Consider the following 27635-nt stretch of genomic DNA (forward strand, 5'->3'; position numbering starts at 1 on the left):
CTCAGAAATAGAACAAACAATCCTAAAATTTGTATGGAACAATAAAAGACCCCAAATAGCCACAGCAATCTTGAGAAAGAAGAGACTCAATTTTATTCCTCCCTTTACAATTATCCAAATCTAGAAATCTTGGACAAATGGTTTAACATTTTTTAGTCACAATTCTGTCATTTTTAATATGAGAATAATATTTACCTTATAAAGTTACCATGAAGATTAGATGAGAGAGGGGTGCCTGGGTGCCTCAATTGGTTAAGCGTCTGTCTTTGGCGCAGGTCATGATCCTGGGGTCCTGGGATCCAGCCCCCACATCAGGCTCCCTGCTCGGTGGGGAGTCTGTTTCTCGCTCTGCCCCTCCCCCACTGTGTGTGTGTGTGTGTGTGTGTGTGTGTGTGCGCGCGTGTGCGTGTGCGCGCGCGCGCACATGTGTTCTCTCTCTTTCAAATAAATAAAATCTTTAAAGAAAAAAAAGATTAGATGAGAGAAAAATGTTAAGTCCCCTAGCATAGTGCTTGACATATAGCATAAACCAAATAATGATAGCTATTATTGTAGCAGAGTTCACACGACTAAATGAATATAAATACTGGGGGCTCAATAATTGTTCTTGTTTCTTTCTTATCCCCATCCCCTGGTTAGAACTTTAATTCAGCATAGTTAAAATAATCTTTAAAAAAATAATGTATGTGCCTTGCCATTAAGCCTCAGACCTTAAGATGTTGCTGATTTCCTGATCATTTCATTTTATAATTGGTAAAACCTGTGACACAAAAAAATAAAGTTTCCTGTCCAAGCACAGAGAGCAGCTGTCTAAATGTTGTTTTATGTATCGGTATAACCAGTTTAAAGTGAAAAATTGTGAAATGCTAAACGGTTCTTTAGATAATTGGAGTGTTTTCTCTTTTTGGTTTCTCTGGGTGTGTTATGTGGGATCGGGATTATAGTTCCACAAATGACAAGTCATCTGCGCGCGCTCTCTCTTTCTTTTTTTTTTTTTCATTAAAATGAGTGGCTATTTAAACAAACAAACAAAAAACTGTCCAGGGGTCCCTAGCTGGCTCAGCGGTAGAACATGGGACTCTTGAGACTCTTGATCTCAGGAGTCTTGGGTTCAAGTCCCACATTGGGTGTAGAGTTTACTTTAATTTTTTTTAATTGAAAAAATAAAAACCTCTCCAAAACGACCAGTTACTGACTTTTTAACTGCTCCAAGAAACGTATTCAAATTGAACGTCATGGCTCTTTCAGAATTCTGGTCAGAGAACAGAGAGTGGACCGCTTGAGTGGAGATAGGCCTCCGCTGGCATGAAGAGAACTTTGGGGAACAGATGTGTGCAATAGCCCACTGTTTATCAGCCTCTGTACTCTCTGCCCACCCCCTTATTGCCCTCACCTCTCCTTGCTGCCTCGCCTGCCTCTGCCTTACCTCAGCCTCCAAACTTCCTTCCTAGATTTAAAGTCTGGTAATGACTGGGTTGGGAAAACAGCCAATAACAAATTGAGAAGTGAAGGAATTCCATTATTTGAAAATGTTCTTTGAGTCCAAGAATTAAATCTACATCACAGTCACATGATAGGATGGGAAAATTGCCTCTATTATTCTTTGTTATTATTACTATTATTTTCTTTTGGAAGAGTGTAGTTGAAATTAGAGAGTTGCCTAATCTTCATTTTAAAATGAAATCTCCAGGACGCCTAGGTGGCTCAGTCCATTAAGCGTCTGCCTTCAGCTCAGGTCATGATCCCAGGGTCCTGGGATCGAGTAGTGCATGGGGCTCCGTGCATAGTGGGGAGTCTGCTTCTCTCCCTCTCCCTCTGCCACTCCCTCTGTTTCTGTGCTCTCTGTCTGACACATAAGTAAGTAAAATCTTTTAAAAATAAGTAAATAAATAAATGAAATGAAATTTCCTTTTATTTAACACATTTTAATAAATTCAACTATTTAATTAAATAAGATTTCATTTTGAAATTAAAAATAATTTTAATTTTGTAGTGACTAATATATGGAGGAAGAGATACTTAAAATCTGAAATCAGGATTGCTGTCACTATCTATATAGCTAACACTGCAGGAGACTAAAATGATAATACAGCTCTGAAGCTGTAGCAAGACCTCTCTTAGAATATTGATGGTGACCAACTTAAGGTTCTATTCCTCTAAGCCAACATTCAGTGGGTTTTGGAACACATGCTTTTTCTTTCTCCTCATCAACTCCATCCCCTGCTTTCTCTTTTAACATTTCCAGTGAATGGAAGCTCTACTGTACAGGCTCTTGTCTTCCTCCTCTTCTTTTCTTTAATAACTATGGTGCCCCCATTTTTAAGGCAGGAATGGAATTTCCAACTATTCATGTATCTTCATTACATAAAAATAACCATTGTGGGACTTGGGGTAGGGAGAGAAACATTTTTATAAGCTGGCTCTTCCTGCCAACCATGCAACAGAGATGTACTGGTTTCCAGATGGAGCTTCTGCTCAGAAGAAGACACCCAATCTTCATGTAGATTTCAATTGCTCAGAACAGCATCTCCCCCTCACAAAACTCCTATCTGATAGCCCTGAAATATAAACTAAAATATAAACTAGAACTGAAGTCACTTCTCAAAAGAAGTCAAATATGGTACATTATTATTATTATTATTATTATTATTATTTGCAAACATGACAGGGAAAAATCTGGGCTTTGTGCCAGAAAAACAAGAAAGATGAATGAGGTTAAAGAGGTCCACTACAGGGGGGCACCTGGGTGGCTCAGTTGGTTTAAGCGACTGCCTTCGGCTCAGGTCATGATCCTGGAGTCATTGGATCAAGTCCCACATTGGGACTCTGCTTCTCCCTCTGACCCTCCTCCCTCTTGTGCTCTCTATCTCTCATTCTCTCTCTCAAATAAATAAATAAAATCTTTAAAAAAAAAGAGGTCCACTACATTTTTGTCAGGTTTTGGAGACCTCTATTTTCTTAACTTTTTCCAAACAAGATTTGATGTGTTTTGCATGTAGTGTATCTCTCTCCCTCTTCCCTACAGGCCCTCAATATGCTGCTGCTGTTCAGTACGTATTAATTTTAGCACTTGCAGTTGTTCTCTGTAATGGAAAATTCTACCATTATCTATGTTATCTCCTTTCCCAGATTTCCCCCCCAGCTACAGGACATGAAGTAACAAGAGGAAGAGTGGTTTGAACCAGCTCATACACACTTTCACATGAAATAATGGGTAACACTAAAACCTGTAAGATGATTGTATTCAAGCTTAAGGAGCCACTACATACATTATTGTTACAGGAGAAAAAAATCATTTAAATAATTTAAATAATAGCATTTTTAGGATATGGCAATAGCCAAATTAATGCTGCAACACTTTTATGAGAATGCACCAGATTAAAACCTGAAGGAGGAGTATAAATTAGTTAGCCGAAGGTGAAATGGAGCTTTTTAAGCAAAATTCAAACACCTGAGGAAGAAAAGTACATAGTGCATTTGAAAGAAGTCCAATATACCTGACATAAAGAGCAAGAGAAAAGTAATAACAATTATCATTTTTATACCTAGTACTTACTGAGCATTTATTAAAGAAAAAAATAATGCATTTTGTATGCATTAACTCGATCCTTACAGTGTCCTTAAGAGGTAAGCACTAACATTCTTTATTTTTTTAAGATTTTGTTTATTTGTTTGACAGAGAGAGTGACCAGTGGGAGGAGCGGAGGGAGAAGGACAGACAGACTCCACGCTGAACACGGAGCCTGTGTAGGTTGGAAGCAGGGCTCTATCCCATAATCCTGAGATCACAACCTGAGCCAAAATCAAGAGTCAAGACACTTAACTGACTGAGCCGCCCAGGTGCCCCTAACATTATTTTCACATGACAGAAAGGGACACTACTATATGGACATAGGACCTGCATTAGGAGGTGAAGTAGGCAGGGGCCAGATTATGCAGGGCCTCGCAGGTCACCTTAAGGAATTGGGTCTTTTTGCTAAGGTAAGCAACTGGAGAGTTTCTAGCAAGGTATCAGGTTCAAATTTATAAAGATCATCTCTGTTTCTGTGTGGAAAATATAATATTAACTGACGTTTCCAAATTGTTTTCTAAGAGTCAGGCACTATTTTAAGGTCATTTGCAAGTATTAATTTATTTCACCCACAGCTACTCTATAAAATAGATACTGTTATTTTCATTTCACAGATGTGAAAACTGAGGCACAGAGAGGACAAGTGACTTACTCAAGGTTACACAGCTTGTAAATAATGGAGCCAGATACAAACCTAGGAAAACTGACCCTACAGTCCACACGCATCACTTTGCTGTGGTGCAACCAGATGTGCTGATCTGAACTAGGATGGTGATAATGGCAATAAAGATTTGGAGGGATTTGACAAGATATTTAGGAAACTTGGTGATGAACTAAGCATAGTGAGGGAGGTGGGAACTGTCAAGGATGATACCGAGATCTATGTCTTACACAACAGGATAAAATAGTTGTCCTATTTATTAGGAGATCATGAGTGGAGAAGTTAGTTTTTAGATAAGGAGGTGAAGAATCCGATTTTAAATTAATTGAGTTTGAGGAATCTTTGAGACAACCAATGGTAGGTAGTCACATTTCAGGTATGAAGAGCAGACGAGAGTCTATGTAGATCTATCCTATATAGAAATTCCTGCCTTGGGGCACCTAGCTAGCTTAGTCAGAGGGGCACGTGACTCTTGATTTGGGGGTCCTGAGTTCGAGTTCCATGTGGGGTGTAGAGATTGCTTAAATAAATTTTTAAAAACTTAAAAAAAAAAATCCCTGCCTATTCTTTATCAAACCATACTTCATACCATTCCCTCCAACTACTTATCACAACCTGTGACTATTCTATATCTCTCCCCAGGTAGAGTGTAAACATATCATGGCTGATTCTTTGCTTGGCTATTCATTATTTTATTCCCAGTGCCTGGCATATAGGTGTTCCATAAATAATTGTCCAATGAATGAGATAGCATTAGACCATCTTACCACAAAATCTTTGACAAACAGGAATTCAAGTTTTCCTTGTATATGTCCAGTGTAAAAGAATGTGCTATCATCAGGCAATCAATTTTAACAGCTCTCTTAGGAAATTCTCATTTTACATTCGATTGCAGACTACTTACTTGAGACATTGACCTGTTGGTGCAATTAGCTATCTGGTCCACCCAACTGAAGATGAATGACCATGCTTCCCTTCCTTATTCTCAGTTCCTCTTTATCCCTTGGCTTCGATAGACATCAGTCTGTCATTGCTCTTGATATGTGGCATCTGAAACTGATCGCCCAGCCCCAAGCCCTGGCCTCACACATACACACTGGATCATTCAGTACATAGAGTACATAGAGTAGGACTGTCACTTTCCTTGTTTTAACTAGCGTATTTTTAGTAAAAGCAGCCAAACTCTATTAAGCCTCATGGTGATTCAACCTAGCTTCATAATGATTTACAGTCAACTAGAATGCCCTTTATAAAAAACGTTTAGGTATACCCAAATATTTGTGAATAAATGACATTCCCAGGTATTTTCTTGGAATTTGGAAAACAGTGACCCAGGTTCATTTTCACATCTGTTAGTTCAAAAAGCATCACTTTCTAAAATTCAGCAGTATGTCTTAAAATTTAAAATCTGTCATATTTTTATAACCCCTTTAATCTATCCTAAGGAAATAATCTACAAAGTCTCATATTTTAAAAGTCAATGCAGCATTATTTATGAAAATGTAAACATTAGAAACCAAGTACCCCCTGCCAAGTCAATAGTGGTACATCCATGTTAAGTAGTGATCAAAAGATGATGATTACTAAATCTATCACATATTATTATTAGAGCAATTCTATGGGGGAAATGCTTATAAAATAAGTGGGCAGAAGCAGGATACAACATTCTACCTCAGGATGATTACAAACATGGAAGGAAATAGACATATCAACAGTAATTTGTCTATGTAGTGAATTGTGATAATTTTCCCAAAAATTTAATGAATGCAAATTTTATAATTAAAATTGATTTATAATAATATATAAAATGATTTTCCTTTTTCCCCTGACTCTACGTTTATGCTTATTGGGCAAGATTAAAGTCATGCCTCTTTTTTTTCCCACAAATAAGAGAGGCATTTTCCTATACAAATGGAAATAAGTTGGAAAGAAGGACGAGATTTAGAGAAAGAATGAACAATTGAAGTTAAAAGCTGGAAAAGCCAAATACACTTACTTAAATTTTCATGGATTCTTTTTTTTTTTTAAGATTTTACTTATTTATTTGAGAGAGAGAGACAGTGAGAGAAGGAACACAAGCAGGGGGAGTGGGAGAGAGAGAAGCAGGCTTCCCGCGGACCAGGGAGCCTGATGCGGGGCTCGATCCCAGGACCCTGGGATCACGACTTGAGCCGAAGGCAGACGCTTAATGACTGAGCCACCCAGGTGCCCCGTCAAGGATTCTTTTGACTTACATCGACTTACATTGAAAGGGCAAACGGGGTATATGTGTATGAGAGAGAATGTCTGAATGGAAACCTATGCATTCCAATGGCAAAAAGAGATTGAGAATTGTGGATAAAGGACCAAAGCTGTGAACAAATTCTCCTGAAAGAAAAGAAAAAACAGTTGTACTGGTCACTTGTGCATGCATGGTTCTCACATATTTGTTTAACGACAGCACCAAAAACTTAGCTCAGGATAATGTTTCTAATAATTAAGAAATTATGATTAAGACATGAAATTTTTAAGTAAAACTTTGTGAAGCCCATAAATAATAATTTCATAATTATTTAACTGTATTTCATAATTATTATTAATTTAGAAGTAGAAATAGGTTTGTAATGATTAAATTAGGTTTTTAAAATAATCCATGTGATAGAAAGCATTAAGGCAAGAAATTTATTTATAGCTCTACTCTAGCCATTTCTGGCAACAACCTAAAAATTCCAATTAAGAATGAAGAAAATGTGAGGCATAGTGATTCATATAATTAAATGTGTTTTGAAAATTGGGCTAATTGCAGACCTCAGTCAGCATTGTTTGAATGAAAAGTAGGAATGGATATAAAGTGTCTAGCACAGTGCCTGGTGCACCGCAGAAATGGCAGCTCTTCTTGATAGTGATAATCTGCAATATTTAACTACTCTCTGGATTTAATGTATTTTATACTGTCCTACTATGATAGCTATTTTATATATATGTATATATATATACATATACATATATACACATATATATTTTATATATATGTAAAAACTATTAATCAGACTAAATAATATTAAAGGACCGGCCAAAGACTCACTCTCTGGATAAAAATAAGCAGGATAAATCCACAGACATGTACTTTTTAGATTTGCAAAAAGATCATAGAATACCTGGTAAGTTTTCCTATAATTTTATAGATGAGGGAATTGAAGCCCCCAAAAGGTTAGGTTTTCTGAAGTTCTATCCCTAGCTGATAGCAGAACCTATTTGGAAAAGAGAAACCTGACTTCAAAGTTTAGTTTTCTCTAATTAAATTCAGAATTCAAATGGACAATATTAACAAGAACCTGGAAAGTAAATAGAAAATACTTTATTTCTTTTAACATTAAAACTGCTCAGATTATGCTTCAGAAAGAATCCATTGGCTGTCATGATGCTTCTCCTTTTAGCTCCTTGATACTGGATGTTCAGAATCAAATAAGTATGATTATTCAGGTTGAGAAGAATCTCAAGAATTGGGCAGTGAAACAAATTAATAAATATAATTCTTCAAACAGCGCTTCTTTTATAAATATTATCACAGAAAACTAGAAGTTAGGTTGTCAGTGGCTCAGAAGAGTATAGAGAAAGTACAAAGTAGTCCTGGAGAGAGGGAAGGAAGGAAGGAAGGGAGGGAGGGAAGAAGGAGCTGAGGGAGAGAGGGAGAAAAAAAGAGAATCATTGTTAATGCATGGTGCAGTCTACCTCAAGGTGGGAAATGATGGAAAAAGTCTGGGAGGTACCAAGAATAGCAGAAAATAGCCAAGGCAGAAATAAACTTTATACTTCATAAGTAGGTGAGTGAAGAGGGTTATATGTGCAAGAAACAAGAAACAAGCAATTGAAGAACAGTGTGGCAGTTCCTTAAAAAGTTGAAGAGTTATCATTGAGTCAGTAATTCCATTCCTAGGTGTATACACAAGAGAAATGAAAACATATGTCCACCGGAAACTTGCACACAGTTGTCCAAAGCAGTATTATTTCTAATAGGCGAAAGGTGGAAACACCCCAAGTGTCCATCCACCGGTGAATGGATAAACAAAATGTGGTACACATACAGCGGAGTATTATCCAGCCACAGAAAGGTAGGAAGTACCAAGGCATGCTACCACGTGGATGAAGCTTAAAAACATCAAGTGTGCTGCCACATCCGGGGATCTCTGCCTTCCGCTCCCTGACTTGGGCGGCTTCCTCCCCCACACCTTTCACTCACAGAGGGCACCATGTGGTAGGGGCCAGGGTTGGGGAGTTGGGTGGCTGTGCACATCCTAGCCACCTAAAAGGTGAAGATGTCCCAGGAGCATCCCGGCCATCATGCCCTGTTGGTTGGTCACTACTGTCGCCCTGCCCTTGTTGGCAAACCTCGTCTCATCAGCTCGCCGCCTTCTTCCTCTGGTCTGAAGAAGGCTTCCTCTATCGCTTTCAGATTTGGAGGGCAGTCACTGCTACCTTTTATTTCCCTGTGGTTCCGGGAATTGTATTTGGTCAATTTCTATTTCTTACATTAGTATTCTACACCATGTGAAACAGGAGCTTTTGATGGGAGGCCAGCCGACTATGTATTCATGCTCCTCTTTAACTGGATTTGCATCGTGATTACTGCCTTAGCAATGAATATGCAATTGCTGATGATTCCTCTGATCATGTCAGTACTTTATGTCTGGGCCCAGCTGAACAGAGACATGATTGTTATCATTTTGGTTTGGAACACAGTTACGGCCTGTTATTTACCATGGTTATCCTTGGATTCAACTATATCACAGGAGGCTCAGTCATTAATGAGCTCATTGGAAATCTTGTTGGAGATCTTTATTTCCTCCTAATGTTCAGATACCCAATGGACTTGGGACGAAGACATTTTCTGCCCACACCTGTTTTTGTACTGCTGGCTGCCCAGCAGGAGAGGAGAGGTGTCAGGATTGGGCGTGCCCCCTGCTACCATGAGGTGAGTTGCTGATCAGAATGGTGGAGGCGGGAGACACAACTGGGGGCAGGACTTTCGGCTTGGGGACCAATGAAGGAGAGGCCTCTGGCCTGCTCACAAACCACTCCACTCAGATGACGTTCTCCCAGTGCTGGGTGCAGTGTGCTTAACAACCAAGTTCTAGCAAAAGCTGTTAGACCAACCACACTGAATGTAGTCTTCTGGTACATGATAAAATTTTTTAAATCCTGAAGAAAAAAATGTGTTCAGGTTTCATGATTCTTATTCAAGTCCTTACTGCTACAAAGAACAAATATCAACTGTGCAGATTTCAGAACTGAATATATTTTTTTGGTGTCTTCTCTTCCTTTTCCATCTGAATAATGGGTGTTGGCAGGTCCTGGTCTGCTGGCACCAAGCTGGGCATCTGGGGTTGGGTCACCAAACTCTTGACAAAGGGACTCCTACCTCTCTCTTTCTTGCACACATGCCTTGCTTCTTCTTCCCAACCCAAAATTTGCAGCTAGAGATGGTTTGCCCATAAAACGGTTCTGCCTTTGACAAGCTCTCTTATTGACTTTGGTAAGGCCCAGTGGCAAAGAACTTGCCCATCATTTTCCCTCCTTTGGTGGCAGAAGTATAATAGGGGAGAAGACTGCACCAGCGGATGGAGATCTTTTTGCAGTTGCAACCATTTGCCACCTCTCCAGATGCTTTTATTTAAAAAAAAAAAAAAAGCACCACTGTATCAGTGAGGGCCACAGATTGGTGTTAATGAGGCATGAGGGTTGTTGCTAGGCACTGTTTCCGTAAGTGAAGAAGTGATCCAAACTATAGTGGAGCTGAATCTTGCACAGGAGCTGGGTGCAAACTGTGGTGGGCATAATCCCTTTCCATCTCATGTAGGGAGTCCTGGTTTTGTGTTGTACCCAGAGTAGTTGAGATGTATTGCGCTAGAAAGTTCCAAATCACATTTGCCTCTTTGAGAGGCACCTGGGCATTGATTCTATTTCATTCTCCTTCTTGGTATATGTTTATTGAATAGTGTGGAGAGGAGAACCTTATACCCTATTTAAACTGTCATTTTTTTTGGCCTCCCCCTCCTTTTTAATGGCCATGTGCTTCTGCTGATCATGAGGAAGGTGCAGCTCCTCTGTACATAGATCGTATTTTAAGAGCTAATATAAGCACATCTAAGTTTGAATCACATAATTTTGGGTTGTAATGGCTTTAGACTCATTTGTGTTTGAGGGTCTTTATTTTGAGCCATGAGTGTACATCAGACCAGCTTACATACCCACAGCTCCTTTTTCAGAGGTGGGCTTTTTCCATTAGAACTAGGATTATCCCGATAAAGGTTTTTGAAAGCTAAAAAAACCAAACAAATTAAAAAAAACAAAAAACCACTAAGTCAAGAAGCCAGTCGCAAAAGACCACATATTCTCTGATTTCATTTATATGAGATGTTCATAACAGAAGAATTCATGGAGACAGAAAGTAGATCCATGGTAGGGAAAGGCTTGGGAGAAATGGAAAGGTTGTAGGGTGATCGCTAAAGGGTGTGAGGTTTCTTTCTTTCCTTTTAAAGATTTATTTATTTTAGAAAGAGGGAGAGAGCATGTACAAGCTGGGGGAGGGGCAGAGGAAGAAGGAGAAGGAAAGAATCTCAAGCAGACAGACTCCCCACTGAGCGTGGAGCCCAACTCGGGGCTCAATCTCACAACCCTGATATCATGACCTGAGCTGAAACCAAGAGCTGGATGCTCAACTGACTGAGCACCCCATGAGGTTTCTTTTGGGAGTAATGAAAATGTTCATAATTGATTGTGGTGATGGTTGTGAATAAACTAAACACCATTGAATTGTACATTTTAAATGGGTGAATTTTATGTTGTCTGAATTACATCTCAATACAACCATTACCAAAACACCTCCCCCTGAAATAAGGAGAACAACTTCGGCAAAGCAACTCAGAAAGGAAAAAATCACCCTGTAATAAAGGAAAGTGAGACGACAGGTGAAAGAAAGCACGTCATGTAGGCTTATGAGACTGAATTTGGAGGACCAGAGAGGACGGGAGCTGCCAGCTGGTGAGGGCATGAGGGCAAGTAGGCGGCGGCAGATGATAAACAGGTCTGCGTCTGCAGTATTCAGAAAGGTGACTTGCTGTTGATACTAGAGTCTATGTAACACTGGTAAAACCTGCTGTTTAAAATTTCCTCAACACTGGGACAAATGCTCATCTCGTCAATTATCTATTTGATGGGGTAAAATTCCCATTGCACAAAAGATGGGCATTATCATAATTACGACGAATTCATTTTTGTATGCCCTGTAGCACTTAGCTTGATGCCTCATGCACAGTAGGCACTCAATAAATATTTGATGAACGAAACTAACCATCATAGTCAGGACTCAGTGCTCTGTACTGTAATTATAAAACATAACCAAGGCCTAATTTTCACCATAAAAAAAAAAGCAGAACATTATTCCACATTTGAAACATTTTAATGGATCTTTCACTGAGAATTTTAATTCAGTTAACAACTAAAATACACACAAGCATAATTTAGTAATCTAATATGAAAGTAAAAAGATCTATCAGAAAGGTAAGGACATTTTGAGAAATGCTAAGAAAATGTGACCTTATTCATATTATATACACCATGAAACATTTTCCATTATTTGAGTTACTTTAAAATTTAAATTCTGCTTGTTTTTCAATTAAATTTTTTTATGACAGATGCTGAATATTGACCTATTTTTTTCCTGACAATACCAACAGGCTGCCCAACTACATGATATAATTGTTTTTAGCACTTACATTTAAGAGACTATGGCTCAGTATTTAAAAAATAAATTAATAAAAAAGAAAACATTATAGGAGAAAAATGAGAGCACATCCACCACATGATAAAAACAATCACTCCTTCCACATCAGAGAGTGGCATGAGCATTATTTTACTTAACCTACTTAGAAGCGTACGATACCCACATACAAATAAAGTAGAACCTACAGCCCAGAATGATACAGTGGCTATCACTAATTAGTTGCCAGGTGGCAATATAAATAAAAATGAATGGAATAGCAAATTAAAAAAAACTTGTTTTTAGCTTAATCGTTGGTGCAGAATGTACAGTAGGGGTTGGCTGCCTGGTGGCCGCTTTCGCTTTGCTGGCTTGGCTTGCTCGAACAGCAGTTTCCAAACGTACTTTCAACTCAGGAGCTGCTCCCATTACTGTCTTGAAAGCATGTGGATACAGAGGTCCAATATGCATTAAATTCTGGAGTGCAAACTCATGAAGATCTTTGGAAGCTGTGCTTGCTGAGGCAAAAGAATTTTCATCCAGCAGGTAAGAGATCAAAGTGGGAACTAAAAGGGCAAGTAACTGGACTCCTGCAAGTAACAATGATAAAGTCTGAGGATCATCACAAATCTATCAATTACAATAAACCTTAATTTTAAAATTAGGCAATTACTGCAGTAGTCTCAATCATAATAAAACATAAGCAAACAGAACGTTTTAGATCTCAACAATAACTCATAATTAATATTAAATATTTACTTAATGCCAAGCTATATGTCTGAGTTGGAGACCAAGTTTGTTAAGACTGTATATTTTAGATTTATATTAATTTGTTTTATTTAAAAAAAAAATACTGGCTAGGGACACCTGGGTGGCTCAATCGGTTGTGTCCGACTCTTGATCTCAGCTCAGGTCTTGATCTCGGGTTGTGAGTTCAAGCCCCCATTAGGCTCCATGCCCTACTTAAAAAAAAAAAAGGTAAAAAAAATACTGGCTAAAAGGGTAAAAAGGAATAAGTACTTTACACCTGCCATCTGGTGGAATGTATTCTGAGAGTAAGATCATGACATTTTTAAGGGTATTTCAGAACAGGGAGGTTAGAGTAGGAAACAGAAACCTGAACAGCATCCATTTACTATTATTTAACTAAAACTAGGTATTTCCTTCTTTTTAAAATAGAAATGTAACTCCCATTTCATCATTCCCCCAAACCCACAGTAAATGAGGGAAAAATATCTCAAAAAGAAACAAATATGTAGTGTTTAGGGCTAAAAAAAAAACCAAGAACCTGTGGTTGACATAAATTTTAAGCCCTTAAAGATTTATTTGGAAGCTTAATCCCATTTACTAGTCTGTCTTGCCATATTAACAATTCCACCCTGGAATATAAATTTCATTAAAGCTGGTGTTTTTCTTTAAAACATTTAAAAAATGTGATCATATATACATATGTATCTGATAATCAACACTGAGAATCATGTATTTTCCACTTTTAATTTATGTTAATTTTTGTAGAGTGACAGTAGCCAAGGTTTTAGGGGAGCAGGAAGCATCTGATACAGAACGTGGAATACAACACTCACTGACGTCAAGAAAGACAATGATAATAATCATGAGACCTTTCCAGAACCCTAATCCATTCTGGCCCTGAACATCTTCTTTCCCTACTGTAATTTTTTCTCCAAAGCACCTACCTAATTCAGCATCTATTATATCTACATCCAAAATTAATATAGTTATATCCATTTTCACCTCTATATAAAATTACAGATATATGTACACAATGTTTATCTATACAAAATTTTATATTTATATATAAAATAGATACAGGCATACTCAAGGGGGGGAGGGTGTTCACTGTCTCTGTTTTTGTACTACAATGTAAGCTCTAGGAGAGCAGGGATCTTTGTGTGTTTATTTCACTTCTTTCACGACTAGAACATACCCAGTACATAGTAGGCACTCAATAACTATTTGTTGAATGAATGAACAAACACAAACATCCTTTGCCTTGAAAACCACTCAGAAGTTTTTATCAGTTGGATTTTTTTCCATGACAAAGTTTCAGAAGAAAGAAGGTAGCAAACTGATATTTTAAAAGTCCCAAGAATCTTCAAATTAGCTAGATTTAGCTCAATTTCCCTCACACAGAATTATAAAAGTACTGTATAATAAGAACTTCCATAGAAAATATAATAATGAATTACCAAATAAATATGAAATCATCTTCAGTACACTGCATACTAAAGCCGACAAGGTTTACAACATCAGGTAGAAAAGCAAGATTTTGCTTTTAACAGTTAATTAACTGGAAAAAATATATTATAAATTATTTAAGTACCCAATAAGTATCTAGAAATGTGCTAAGAATTTTAGGAAATATATAATTCACCTCTACCTAAAGCTGTTACTGCCTAGTTGAAAAGGGTATCCAGCACTCAAATAATTAGAGAACTAAGTGTTAAAAACGTATGGTGAGCATTTGAGATAGAGTTCCTCAAAAGCCTCATAAAGTGGAAGAATACTTTAGGATTTTATAGTTTTAGTGATTATCTTAAAACCACAAAACCATAGAATAAGATTGATTATAACTGCCAAAGAAATTGTATGAAGGAAAATATCAGAGTGGGCAACATTTCTTGAAGAAATGAGATCTGATGCAGGTTAAATCCGTTTGTGTAAGAAGAAATGAGGGGAAGAAACATACCTGAGGGAGGGAAAACAGACTGAAGACTGTACAGAGGTTAAAGTACGCTGTGTGAGAAAATTGGACCAGTCAGGATAGTGGGTACACATTGGGAAGCAGAATAAATGTTTGGAGAACTGAGCAAGGATGTTCAGACTCGATGCAGTAATGCAAGAGGAAACCACTCACAATTCTTTTTTTTTTTCTTAAGATTTTATTTATTTATTTGAGAGAGAGAGAGCTGCCATGCCAGAGAGGGGCAGAGAGAGGGAGAAGCAGAATCCCTGCTGAGCTGGGAGCCCGATGTGGGGCTCAATCCCAGGACCCTGGATCACGACCTGAGCTGAAGGCAGACGCTTAGCCCACTGAGCCACCCAGGTGCTCCACTACTCACAATTCTTAAACAAAGGAGAGGTAAAATTGATGGGGAATATCTGTTAGGAAACTATTATAGCTATTTAGTTATGAGATGATTAGATATAAGAATAGGAAGCAAGGTTCTCTTGAATCCCAGAGAAGTTTCAAAAAAAGATAGGACAAGTTTTGAGTAACAGATTGAATAAAGATGATGAACAAGAATTAAGATTCAAACATAATTCCAATGTCTTTAGCTTATAACTCTGGTCATGTTGGGTGAAAAAACATTCATTGCCTCTTTCTGTAATGGATACTATAAAGTTAAAAACAGAAAATTAGCATTTGTAACTGATGTGAAGAAAGGTGAGTGATAAAACAAATTTAAAAGCTGAAAATTTACTCTGGGAATTACATTACTATATTTTATATAACTATATATTGTAGTTTTAAGTGTTAGATATATCACCATTATCATGGTTTCTTCATTTTTTAATAGACTGCTTCACTGAGATAACAGATATTTTGAATTATAGGAAGACTTTAAACGTACAGTAAAATTGGCATTTAAAAAAAATTTCAGATAAACCTAAGGTTGAATGCATGCAAAAACCAAAGGTAAATGAGTCCTCATAATGGGATATGATGGCATGCATCAGGAAGATAACATCAAATCAATGAATAAATGAATGAACATATATGATATAATGTGATGGCCACTATTTACCTTTAGTTTTGGCCATCATGGTCACAAACATAGGCCATGATGTCAGTCACATTTCTATCCAAATAATCTATTAATATCTAATTTCAACTAAACCTATCAACTCCTAAATAGTCCTTCTTCCTGACATTTCCAATTCTGACACTGTTTGCATGCTTCTTCCAGGTAACACAGTTATGTTTGGCTCTTCTCTTTCTCTTGCTCCCTGTAACTAGTCACTCATCAAATCAGATCAATTTTTTTTCATAATCACCTCTGCATTTCTCCTTTTCCACTATTACAGTTCTGGATTATTATTTTTTAGAGATTTTATTTATTTATTTATTTGAGAGAGAGCATGCGTGCATGTGTGTGTGCACATGTGTGCGTGTGTGTTGGGGGGAAGAGCAGAAGGGGAGGGAGAGGGACAAGCAGACTCCAAGCACAGAGCACGGAGCCCGACTCAGGGTTCAGTCTCAGGACCTGAGACCACCAATGAAGCCGAAACCAAGAGTCAGACACCACCCAGGCCCCCCTGGATTATTCTTTTATAGTGAAGCTCTCACAATAACTTTTTCAATGTCTCTACTACCTTTCCAATTTCCTGTAAAATTTTTTTCAAGGGAAAAAGAAAAAACTTACAATAGAAAAAAATGGATGTAGTTGTTATCTGAGAGTAATCTGGCAATATGTATTAAAAGCCTTAAAAATGTACATTCCTTTCAACCCCCAGTAATTTCACATTAAGGAATTATCTGATAGATATAATAAAAAATATGTGCAAAGATATCTGTATAAGGGTACTCATCTCAGTTATTTATGATTTGAACACTTAATGTTCAGTCATAAGGTACTAGCTTAAAAAGTATAGTCTTTCTGCAACAATTAAAAGTCGTATTTCTAAAAACAAATTTTTGTGATAAAATCAAGGAGATAAAGAGGAACAGGTATTAAGCTGTGTAAGTCTCTAAATGCATGTATTTTGTAGCTTTTCATTAAATAAAAATAATTTTTAAATTTCAAAATTGGAGGTATTTTAAAATGATGTTTGGTATTAATACTAATCCAATCCTATTTGTTATAAAGCTTCTGTATTTCTATTATGAATACCATAATAAATTACTTTTATAAACCTATTAAATATCCACATTTTTCCTAGTCCTTAAAGAGTACATTCCTAGAAAAAAAACCAGTGTGTTGAAAGGCCATCAGTAATTTATTTTAACCTCTTGCTCATAAAAAAAATGAAGATAAATAAACTCAATACATTATGTTAGTAGCATGACCAAAATATTAAGCTTTCAGATAGTAACCACTCCTTAGTAAACTTATTGTTGCAATGGCCTGTGTCCAATATCAAGTAAGACAGGTATGTATGTATATAAAATATAGTTCTTCATTTTGGACTATTGACATTTTCTAAGAATACTTACTGTTCTGTTCTTCCCCAAGAGCAACTAATGTTTCCAGAACTTTGATTCCTTCTTGAACAGCTAAAAGTTCTGTGCTACTGGCTGGTCTGTTTCTTTCAACAGCTTTCAGCTTTTCAACCACTATTGGAGCTAAGGAATGGATATACGGAGTTGAAAGGGCACGATTGGAATGTTGGAAGACTGACAGGAGAAGCTGGTAACATTTGGCTTGAACCTATATTAGAAAATAATTGTATTAATTAACATGTGTGATAGTTCTCATTTGCTGTACAATCACATTGCAACTTAATATATGCTGAAAAGATGTGATACTGCACGATGAAAATAAAAATGTGGGATGAATTAATGCCATTTTCTATTTATAGAAATAAAGTTAGAATAATGAAACTTCCAATAAGCTAACTAAAAAAAACTAACTGAAAAGACATTAATTAAATAAATATTCCTTATATGGTAACTGCCAAATTACCAAGCTTATATAATTTATATATTTCTATAGTGTGGAAGAAGCTCTAAATCAGGAATTCCAATTTATGTTTTTAATTTTTTCTTTGCTTGACAACTGTCCCTTACACTTTAGCCTAACCTTTTTAATAAGGAAGGCTAATATCTAAATGATGTCAAACAATGCTATAAAAATACACTGGGTAGACAACTCAAGTTCATTTGAATTCTCTGGAAATGACTGCTTATGCCAATTTAAGTTTTCCAGGCCTAGAAAGTAAAATCTCATTGGTTCCACTTTAGCTTAAAAAGACTTCATTGTAACATTAAAAAAAAAAAAAAAGAAGGAAGGAAGAATAAAAGGGAGGCCCATCATCATATAGGACAATAGTGGGAAAAAAGCTGTTTCAGCACTTTGGTAGAAGAGAAGTTGCCAGACCTTGCTGGACATAATACTTGGGCAATGTTTTCAAAATACAGACTTATGATTCAGGAAGACAGTAGCAGAGTCTAGGAATCATGTTACTAAGTTGATTTTTTTCTGATGTGCAGCAGGTTTGAGAATCATTAGTTTATACTTTGACATTGTGAAGCCAAAAAAACTTATTTTCTAGAAAAACTGGCTTCCAATAGGTTCATCAAAATATGTAATATAAATTTATTCTTTAATGCTTTTGGTTCCATTAAGTAAGCAGTGAAAAATATAAACATAGACTCATGTAAAATCTCTACCATTATAAGCCAGAGTTAATCAGATACTTTAGATATTGCAGAATTTTTTGTATGTGTAAATACACATACATATGTGTCTCCTAGTCCTTAAACTGAGTGATCTTTTCCAGCTTTTCTATTTAAAAGCCATATAACAAATATTTAGGTTTTCATGTGATGCAGCACCCATTTTAATGAATCAATCTGAAATTTTACTGACAGTGAAATGTTTACCTCTGTGTTAAGTGTAACTTACCCATGGGTCACATGAATTCAGTGCATTTTTAAATCTGTTCATGCAGCCATTCTGTAATGATTGGACTCCTATTATTTCACTACTAGCAGACCACAGGAAGAGTGCAATTGCTGTTAGCATGCTTACTTCATCAGGCATAGGCATGGAATCTTCTGAAATATATGAATAATATTAAAATATGTGAAATAAAATATATGAAAAATGAAAGCAATGTGCTGTTTCCAACATGTTTTGAAATTCCAATCTTGAACAATAACCCTCTCTCCCCCAATGACATTTATAACAGTGTGTGCCTCAATCCAATACAATCCATAAACAACTTTATGAACAGAACTCATCTACTACTAAGGAAACAGGGAGAGTTTATCATAAGTCCTGTATTGATGTCCTTTTTCCTTGTTTTTCTGGATGGTACAATATTAACTGAAAACAATTCAGGCATAAATCCTAACAAGAACTCTACAAGGGAAAGCAAATTTGAATGAAAGATAACACAGTAATATAAAATTACTTAAAATTTATGTAACTTCTTTGTAGTTTAGATGGATCAAAAATTTCCAAATTCTTTCCTTCTAACAAAGTTAAGTGATTATAAGATATTCTAAGTAATTTAAAAATCCAGAGTAGCTCTTCCTGTTCTCCACCATGGCGCAGGACCAAGGGGAGAAGGAGAACCTCATGCGGGAACTTCGCATCCACAAGCTCTGCCTCAACATCTGTGTGGGGGAGAGTGGAGACAGACTGACCCGGGCAGCCAAGGTGCTGGAACAGCCACCAGGCCAGACGCCCGTGTTCTCCAAAGCTAGATATACGGTTAGATCCTTTGGCATCAGGAGAAATGAAAAGATTGCTGTCCACTGCACAGTCCGTGGGGCCAAGGCAGAAGAAATCCTGGAAAAAAGGTCTAAAGGTGCGAGAGTATGAGTTAAGAAAAAATAACTTCTCTGATACTGGAAACTTTGGCTTTGGGATCCAGGAGCACATCGATCTGGGGATCAAACATGACCCTAGCATTGGTATCTACGGCCTGGACTTCTACGTGGTGCTGGGTAGGCCAGGTTTCAGCATCGCAGACAAGAAGCGCATCACAGGAATAAGGGAGCAAGATGGCGGAGGAGTAGGAGACCTCGGTTTCGTCTGGTCTCAGGAATTCAGCTGGATAGGGATCAAACCATTCTGAACACCTAGGAACTCAACAGGAGATCGAAGAGAAGAATAGCAACAACTCTCTGAACAGAGAAGCGACCACTTACTGGAAGGTAGGACATGCGGAGAAGTGAATCCGAGGCGATATTCGGGAGGATAGACGGCGGGGAAGGGGGCCTCCGTCTGCCGCTTCTGGCAAGTGATAGAGCCGCGGAGCATAAAATCGGAACTTTTAGAAGTCGGTTCCGCTGAGGGACGTCGCTCCAGTGGCTAAGTGGGGGGTGGAACCCTCACGGGACAGTGTGGTCTCAGGACCCTCAGGGTCACAGAAAGACTGGGGGTGCCTGAGTGCAGCAGAGCTCCAGGGATCGGAGCAGGGAAGCCAGCTGCAGAGACGGAGTCGAGGCGTGGGCTCTCAGCTCGGGGTTGCCATAAACTGTGATCCGCAGCCCAGTTGGGCCACTGCTCCTCCAGCAGGGACCCAACAAGTGGCAGAGCTGGTGAGACTCCCCTTCCTCCCCCGGGGAGGAGCAGCGCGGAAGCGCACTGCAGGAATCTGCTGGGTTTGGAGACTCCACACGGGGTCGGGTGCCAGAGATACAAACACTCAGTCACAGGCTGGGTGAGCATGCAGTGAGGCTGGAGACCAGGGACACTGGAGTGACTGCTTTTCTCTGGGGGTGCACTGAGGAACAGGGCCGCGAGTTCTCAGCTCCTTCGGGCGGAGATTGGGAGGCCACCATTTTCACTCTGGTCCTCCAAAGCTGTACCGAGAGCTTGCAGGGAACAAAAGCTCCCGAGAGCAAACCTGAGCAGATTGCTTAGCCCGGACAGACAAGGGCGGGGCAATTCCGCCTCCGGCAAAGACATTTGAGAACCACGGCAACAGGCCCCTCCCCCAGAAGTTCAGCACGAACAGCCAGCAAGCCAAGACCAAGTTTACTGATCAAGGAGAACGGGAGAACTCCAGCGCTAGGGGAATACTGCACATAGAACTCATGGCTTTTTTACCATGATTCATTAGTTTTTCAAAGTTGATTTTTTTAACTGTTTTGCTTTCTTTTTTTGAATTTTTCTTTTTCCCTTTTTCAACCAACATCTTATCAATCCCTTTTTAAAAAATTTTTTTTATTTTTCATTTTTTAGAGTCATATTTTATCCCTTCATAGTAGTTACCCTTATTTTTGGCATATATATAAGTTGTTCTCTCTTTAAAATTTTGAGATACAGTTTCTTCTAACAGATCAAAATATACCCTAAATCACTAGTGTATGGCTTTGTTCTACTCTCCTGCCTGATCACATTCTCTCTCTTTTTTTTCTTTTTCTTCTTTGTTTTTAATCTTCTTCTCTCTTTTTTTAAACAACTTCTTATCAATTCCTTTTATAAAATCTTTTATAATTTTCATCTTTACAGTCATCTTCCATCCCTTCATTGTATCAACCCTTATTTTGTACATATATGTCTTTCTTCCTTTAAAATATTAGGACGCACTTTCTTCTAACAGACCAAAATATGCCCAAAATCTAGTGTGTGGCACTGATCTATACACTAGTATGATCATATATGATCATATTCTGTTTTTTTTTGCTTTGTTCTGTTTTTGTTTATTTTTATCTTTTTCTTTTTTCTTTTTTTTTCTCTTTCTTTTATCTTTCTTTCCCTTTCTTTTCCCCTGGTTTCAGGTCTTTTCTGATTTGTATAGAGTATATTTGCTGGGGACGTTGTTAACCTGTTAGCATTTTGTTCTCTCATTCATCTCTTCTCCTCTGGACAAAATGACAAGATGAAAAAAATCACCTCAGCAAAAAGAACAAGAGGTAGTACCGTCTGCCAGGGACCTACTCAATATGGACATTAGTAGGATGTCAGACCTAGAGTTCAGAATCATGACTTTAAAATACTAGCTGGGCTTGAAAAAAGCATGGAAGTTATTAGAGAAACCATTTCTGGAGAAATAAAAGAACTAAAATCTAACCAAGTCGAAATCAAAAAGGCTATTCATGAGGGGCAATCAAAAATGGGGGCACTAACTGCTAGGATAAATGAGGCAGAAGAGAGAATCAGTGATATAGAAGACCAAATGATGGAAAATAAAGAGGCTGAGAAAAAGAGAGAGAAACAACTACAGGATCACGAGGGCAGAATTCGAGAGAGAAGCGATACAATAAGATGAAACAACATTAGAATAATTGGGATCCCAGAAGAAGAAGAAAGAGAGAGAGGGGCAGAAGGTATATTGGAGCAAATTATAGCAGAGAACTTCCCTAGTGTGGGGAAGGAAACAGGCATCAAAATCCAGGAGGCACAGAGAACCCCTCTCAAAATCAATAAAAATAGGTCAACACCCCGACATCTAATAGTAAAACTTATGAGTCTCAGAGACAAAGAGAAAATCCTGAAAGCAGCTCGGGAGAAGAGATCTGTAACCTATAATGGTAGAAACATTAGATTGGCAACAGACCTAGCCACAGAGACCTGGCAGGCCAGAAAGGACTGGCATGATATATTCAGAGCACTAAACGAGAAAAATATGCAGCCAAGAATACTATATCCAGCTAGGCTGTCACTGAAAATAGGAGAGATACAAAGCTTCCAGGACAAACAAAAACTAAAAGAATTTGCAAACACAAAACCAGCCCTCCAAGAAATATTGACAGGGGTCCTCTAAGTAAACAGAGAGCCTAAAAGCAGCATAGATCAGAAAGGAACACAGACAATATATAGTAACAGTCACCTTACAGGAAATACAGTAGCACTAAATTCCTATCTTTCAATAGTTACCCTGAATGTAAATGGGCTAAATGCCCCAATCAAAAGACACAGGCTATCAGATTGGATTAAAAAACAAGACCCATCAATATGCTGTCTGCAAGAGACTCATTTTAGACCCAAAGACACCCCCAGATTGAAAGTGAGGGGGTGGAAAACCATTTACCATGCTAATGGACACCAAAGAAAGCTGGGGTGGCAATCCTTATATCAGACAAATTAGATTTTAAACCAAAGACTGTAATAAGAGATGAAGAAGGACACTATATCTTACTTAAAGGGTCTATCCAACAAGAAGATCTAACAATTGTAAATATCTATGCCCCTAACATGGGAGCAGCCAATTATATAAGCCAATTAAGAACAAAAGCAAAGAAACACATTGACAACAATACAATGATAGTGGGGGACATTAACACCCCTCTGACTGAAATGGACAGATCATCTAAGCAAAAAATCAACAAGGAAATAAAGACTTTAAATGAAACACTGGACCAAATGGACCTCCCAGACATATTCATATCCCAAAGCAACAGAATACACATTGTTCTCTAGTGCCCATGGAACATTCTCCAGAATTGATCACATCCTAGGTCACAAATCCGGTCTCAACCGCTACCAAAAGATTGGGATTATTCCCTGCATATTTTCAGACCACAATGCTTTGAAACTAGAACTCAATCACAAGAGGAAAGTCAGAAAGAACTCAAATACATGGAGGCTAAAGAGCATCCTACTAAAGAATGAATGGGTCAACCAGGAAATTAAAGAAGAATTAAAAAAATTCATGGAAACCAATGAAAATGAAAACACAACTGTTCAAAATCTTTGGGATGCAGCAAAGGCAGTCCTAAGAGGAAAGTATATAGCAATCCAAGCCTTTCTCAAGAAACAAGAAAGGTCTCAAATACACAACCTAACCCTACACCTAAAGGAGCTAGAGAAAAAACAGCAAATAAAGCCTAAACCCAGCAGGAGAAGAGAAATAATAAAGATCAGAGCAGAAATCAATGAAATAGAAACCAAAAGAACAGTAGAACAGATCAACAAAACTAGGAGCTGGTTCTTTGAAAGAATTAACAAGATTGATAAACCCCTGGTCAGACTTATTAAAAAGAAAAGAGAAATGACCCAAATCAACAAAATCATGAATGAAAGAGGAGAGATCACAACCAACACCAAAGAAATACAAACAATTATAAGAACATATTAGGAGCAACTCTATGCCAGCAAATTAGATAACCTGGAAGAAATGGATGCATTCCTAGAGATGTATCAACTACCAAAATTGAACCAGGAAGAAATAGAAAACCTGAACAGACCTATAACCACTAAGGAAATTGAAGCAGTCATCAAAAATCTCCCAACAAACAAAAGTCCAGGGCCAGATGGTTCCCCAGGGGAATTCTATCAGACATTTAAAGACGAATTAATACCTATTCTCCTGAAACTGTTCCAAAAAATAGAAATGGAAGGAAAACTTCCAAACTCATTTTATGAGGCCACCATTACCTTGATCCCAAAACCAGACAAAGACCCCATCAAAAAGGAGAATTACAGACCAATATCCTTGATGAACATGGATGCAAAAATTCACACCAAAATACTAGCCAATAGGATCCAACAGTACATTAAAAGGATTATTCACCATGACCAAGTGGGATTTATCCCTGGGCTGCAAGGTTGGTTCAACATCCGCAAATCAATCAATGTGATACAGTACATTAACAAAAGAAAGAACAAGAGTCAGATGATCCTCTCAATAGATGCAGGAAAAGCATTTGACAAAGTACAGCATCCTTTCTTGATCAAAACTCTTCAGAGTATAGGGCTAGAGGGTACATACCTCAATATCATAAAAGCCATCTATGAAAAACCCACAGAGAATATCATTCTCAATGGGGAAAAGCTGAGAGCTTTTCCCCTAAGGTCAGGAACGCGGCAGGGATGTCCACTCTCACCACTGCTATTCAACATAGTATTAGAAGTCCCAGCCGCAGCAATCAGACAACAAAAAGAAATCAAAGGCATTCAAATCGGCAAAGAGGAAGTCAAACTCTCACTGTTTGCAGATGATATGATACTGTATGTGGAAAACCCAAAAGACTCCACCCCAAAACTGCTAGAACTCATACAGGAATTCAGTAAAGTAGCAGGATATAAAATCAATGCACAGAAATCAGTGGCATTCCTATACACCAACAACCAGACAGAAGAGAGACAATTCAAGGAGTCGATCCCATTTACAATTGCACCCAAAACCATAAGATACCTAGGAATAAATCTAAGCAAAGAGGCAAAGGATCTGTACTCAGAAAACTATGAAATACTCATGAAAGAAATTGAAGAAGACACAAAGAAATGGAAAAACGTTCCATGCTCATGGATTGGAAGAACAAACATTGTGAAGATGTCAATGCTACCTAGAGCAATCTACACATTCAGTGCAATCCCCATCAAAATACCATCCACTTTTTTCAAAGAAATGGAACAAATAATCCTAAAATTTGTATGGAACCAGAAGAGACCCTGAATAGCCAGAGGAATATTGAAAAAGAAAAGCAAGGCTGGCGGCATCACAATTCTGGACTTCCAGCTCTATTACAAAGCTGTTATGATCAAGAAAGTATGGTATTGGCACAAAAACAGACACATAGATCAATGGAACAGAATCGAGAGCCCAGAAATGGACCCTCAACTCTATGGTCAACTCATCTTTGACAAAGCAGGAAAGAATGTCCGATGGAAAAAAGACAGTCTCTTCAACAAATGGTGTTGCGAAAATTGGACAGCCACTTGCAGAAGAATGAAACTGGACCATTTCCTTACACCACACACAAAAATAGACTCCAAATGGTTGAAAGACCTAAACGTGAGACAGGAGTCCATCAAAATCCTAAAGGAGAACACAGGTAGCAACCTCTTTCACCTCAGCTGCAGCAACTTCTTCCTAGAAACATCGCCAAAGGCAAGGGAAGCAAGGGCAAAAATGAACTATTGGGATTTCATCAAGATAAAAAGCTTTTGCACAGCAAAAGAAACAGTCCACAAAACCAAAAGACAACCGACAGAATGGGAGAAGATATTTGCAAATGACATATCAGATAAAGGGCTAGTATCCAAAATCTATAAAGAACTTCTTAAACTCAACACCCAAAGAACAAATAATCCAATCAAGAAATGGGCAGAAGACATGAACAGACATTTTTCCAAAGAAGACATCCAAATGGCCAACAGACACATGAAACAGTGCTCCACATCGCTTGGCATCAGGGAAATCCAAATCAAAACCTCAATGAGATACCACCTCACACCAGTCAGAATGGCTAAAATTAACAAGTCAGGAAACGAGAGATGTTGGCGGGGATGCGGAGAAAGGGGAACCCTCCTACACTGTTGGTGGGAATGCAAGCTGGTGCAACCACTCTGGAAAACAGTATGGAGGTTCCTCAAACAGTTGAAAATAGAGCTACCCTGCGATCCAGCAACTGCACTACTGGGTATTTACCCCAAAGATACAAATGTAGGGATCCGAAGGGGTACGTGCACCCCAATGTTTATAGCAGCAATGTCCACAATAGCCAAACTGTGGAAAGAGCCAAGATGTCCATCGACAGATGAATGGATAAAGAAGTGGTGTGTGTATACACACACACACACACACACACACACACACACACACACACACACACACACACACAATGGAATATTATGCAGCCATCAAAAGGAATGAGATCTTGCCATTTGCAACGACGTGGATGGAACTGGAGGGTGTTATGCTGAGCGAAATAAGTCAATCAGAGAAAGACATATATCATATGACCTCACTGATATGAGGAATTCTTAATTTCAGGAAACAAACTGAGGGTTGCTGGAGTGGTGGGGGGTGGGAGGGATGGGGTGGCTGGGTGATAGACATTGGGGAGGGTATGTGCTATAGTGAGTGCTGTGAATTGTGCAAGACTGTTGAATCACAGATCTGTACTTCTGAAACAAATAATGCAACATATGTTAAAAAAAAAATAAGAAGATAGGAGGGAAAGAATGAAGGGGAGTAAGTCGGAGGGGGAGATGAACCATGAGAGACGATGGACTCTGAGAAACAAACTGAGGGTTCTGGAGGGGAGGTGGGTGGGGGGATGGGTTAGCCTGGTGATGGGTATTAAAGAGGGCACGTTCTGCGTGGAGCACTGGGTGTTATGCACAAACAATGAATCATGGAACACTACATCAAAAATTAATGATGTAATGTATGGTGATTAACATAATAATAAAAAATGAAAAAAATTTGCTTTGGTAGAAAACAAAATTCATTCTCATAAATTCAAATAAATTTCATAAGACTTTGTACACCCTTAAAAAAAAAAAAGCGCAGGACAGGCTGCATTGGGGCCAAACACAGAATCAGCAAAGAGGAGGCCATCGCTGGTTCCAGCAGAAGTATGACGGGATCATCCTTCCTGGCAAATAAATTCCCGTTTCTATCCAAAAGGCCAATAAAAACTTTTCAGTGAAATGTAAAAAAAAAAAAAAAAAAATCCAGAGTAGACTTTCTTAGTGATAACACCTTTCTATTCAGTAAATATAAAACCTATACATTTTACACAAACATAATCAAAAAAATCTTGTACAATTTCTCGAAGACAGTATTCTTACAACTTTAAAGAACTTCTACTACAACCATTTATTTGGGAATAAATACAACCTAATGGAAATATAGTATGTAATTAGAAATACAGGAAATATCTATACTTATTCTAAAGAAAACTATTGTTAAATATATAAAATAAGAGACCTAAACTATTTTGTCATTATCATTTCTTCCACAGCTGAACTTACTAACATTCTTTAAGTATGAATTTGGACTAATTTGGAAACTGCAAATACTCAATGATAATCAGTAACTTATCAGGATTATGAACATATATATTTATATGCTAACATTATGTAATAATTAAGGTACTGGCATAAAATAGAATGCACTAAGTATAATAGTCAAAAAGAAGCCTGTTAACATAAAGAAAAAAAGAGAGGTAAAATTTGAAGGATTTAGTGAATCTACAATAATCTAAGTCACACCTGTTAAAAACCCGAGAACTCCATAGGAGGAATATTATCGTAGGCGAAATGAAAACAATTTCTAACTCAGAGTTTGTGACA

At 37.9% G+C, this 27635-nt stretch overlaps 1 protein-coding gene and 2 pseudogenes across 3 annotated transcripts in view; 2 read left to right on the forward strand and 1 right to left on the reverse strand.

Moving 5' to 3' along the window:
* The first annotated feature begins 8766 nt into the window (after positions 1-8766).
* LOC114219606 (derlin-1 pseudogene) lies at positions 8767-9256 on the forward strand (annotated as a pseudogene).
* Positions 9257-11713: 2457 nt separating this feature from the next.
* Positions 11714-27635, reverse strand: part of HEATR5B (HEAT repeat containing 5B) — a 111416-nt gene continuing 95494 nt past the window's right edge. For 2 of the 3 annotated variants that reach the window (XM_028117150.2, XM_028117152.2), the window contains exons 34-36: positions 18558-18709; positions 17147-17360; positions 11714-12560 (exon numbers count right to left, since the gene is read on the reverse strand). In XM_028117150.2, coding sequence (XP_027972951.1) covers positions 12256-12560; positions 17147-17360; positions 18558-18709 — 671 coding nt within the window. In that variant the 3' untranslated portion in view covers positions 11714-12255. The remainder of the gene's footprint in view (positions 12561-17146; positions 17361-18557; positions 18710-27635) is intronic. The other variant, XM_028117151.2, reaches the window with a different exon arrangement.
* On the forward strand, positions 19202-27000 carry LOC114219624 (large ribosomal subunit protein uL5-like; annotated as a pseudogene).

Source organism: Eumetopias jubatus, unplaced genomic scaffold (assembly GCF_037043125.1).
Source record: "Eumetopias jubatus isolate StellerSeaLion01/CBP00866 unplaced genomic scaffold, mEumJub1_p1.0 scaffold_9, whole genome shotgun sequence".
NCBI lineage: Eukaryota > Metazoa > Chordata > Mammalia > Carnivora > Otariidae > Eumetopias > Eumetopias jubatus.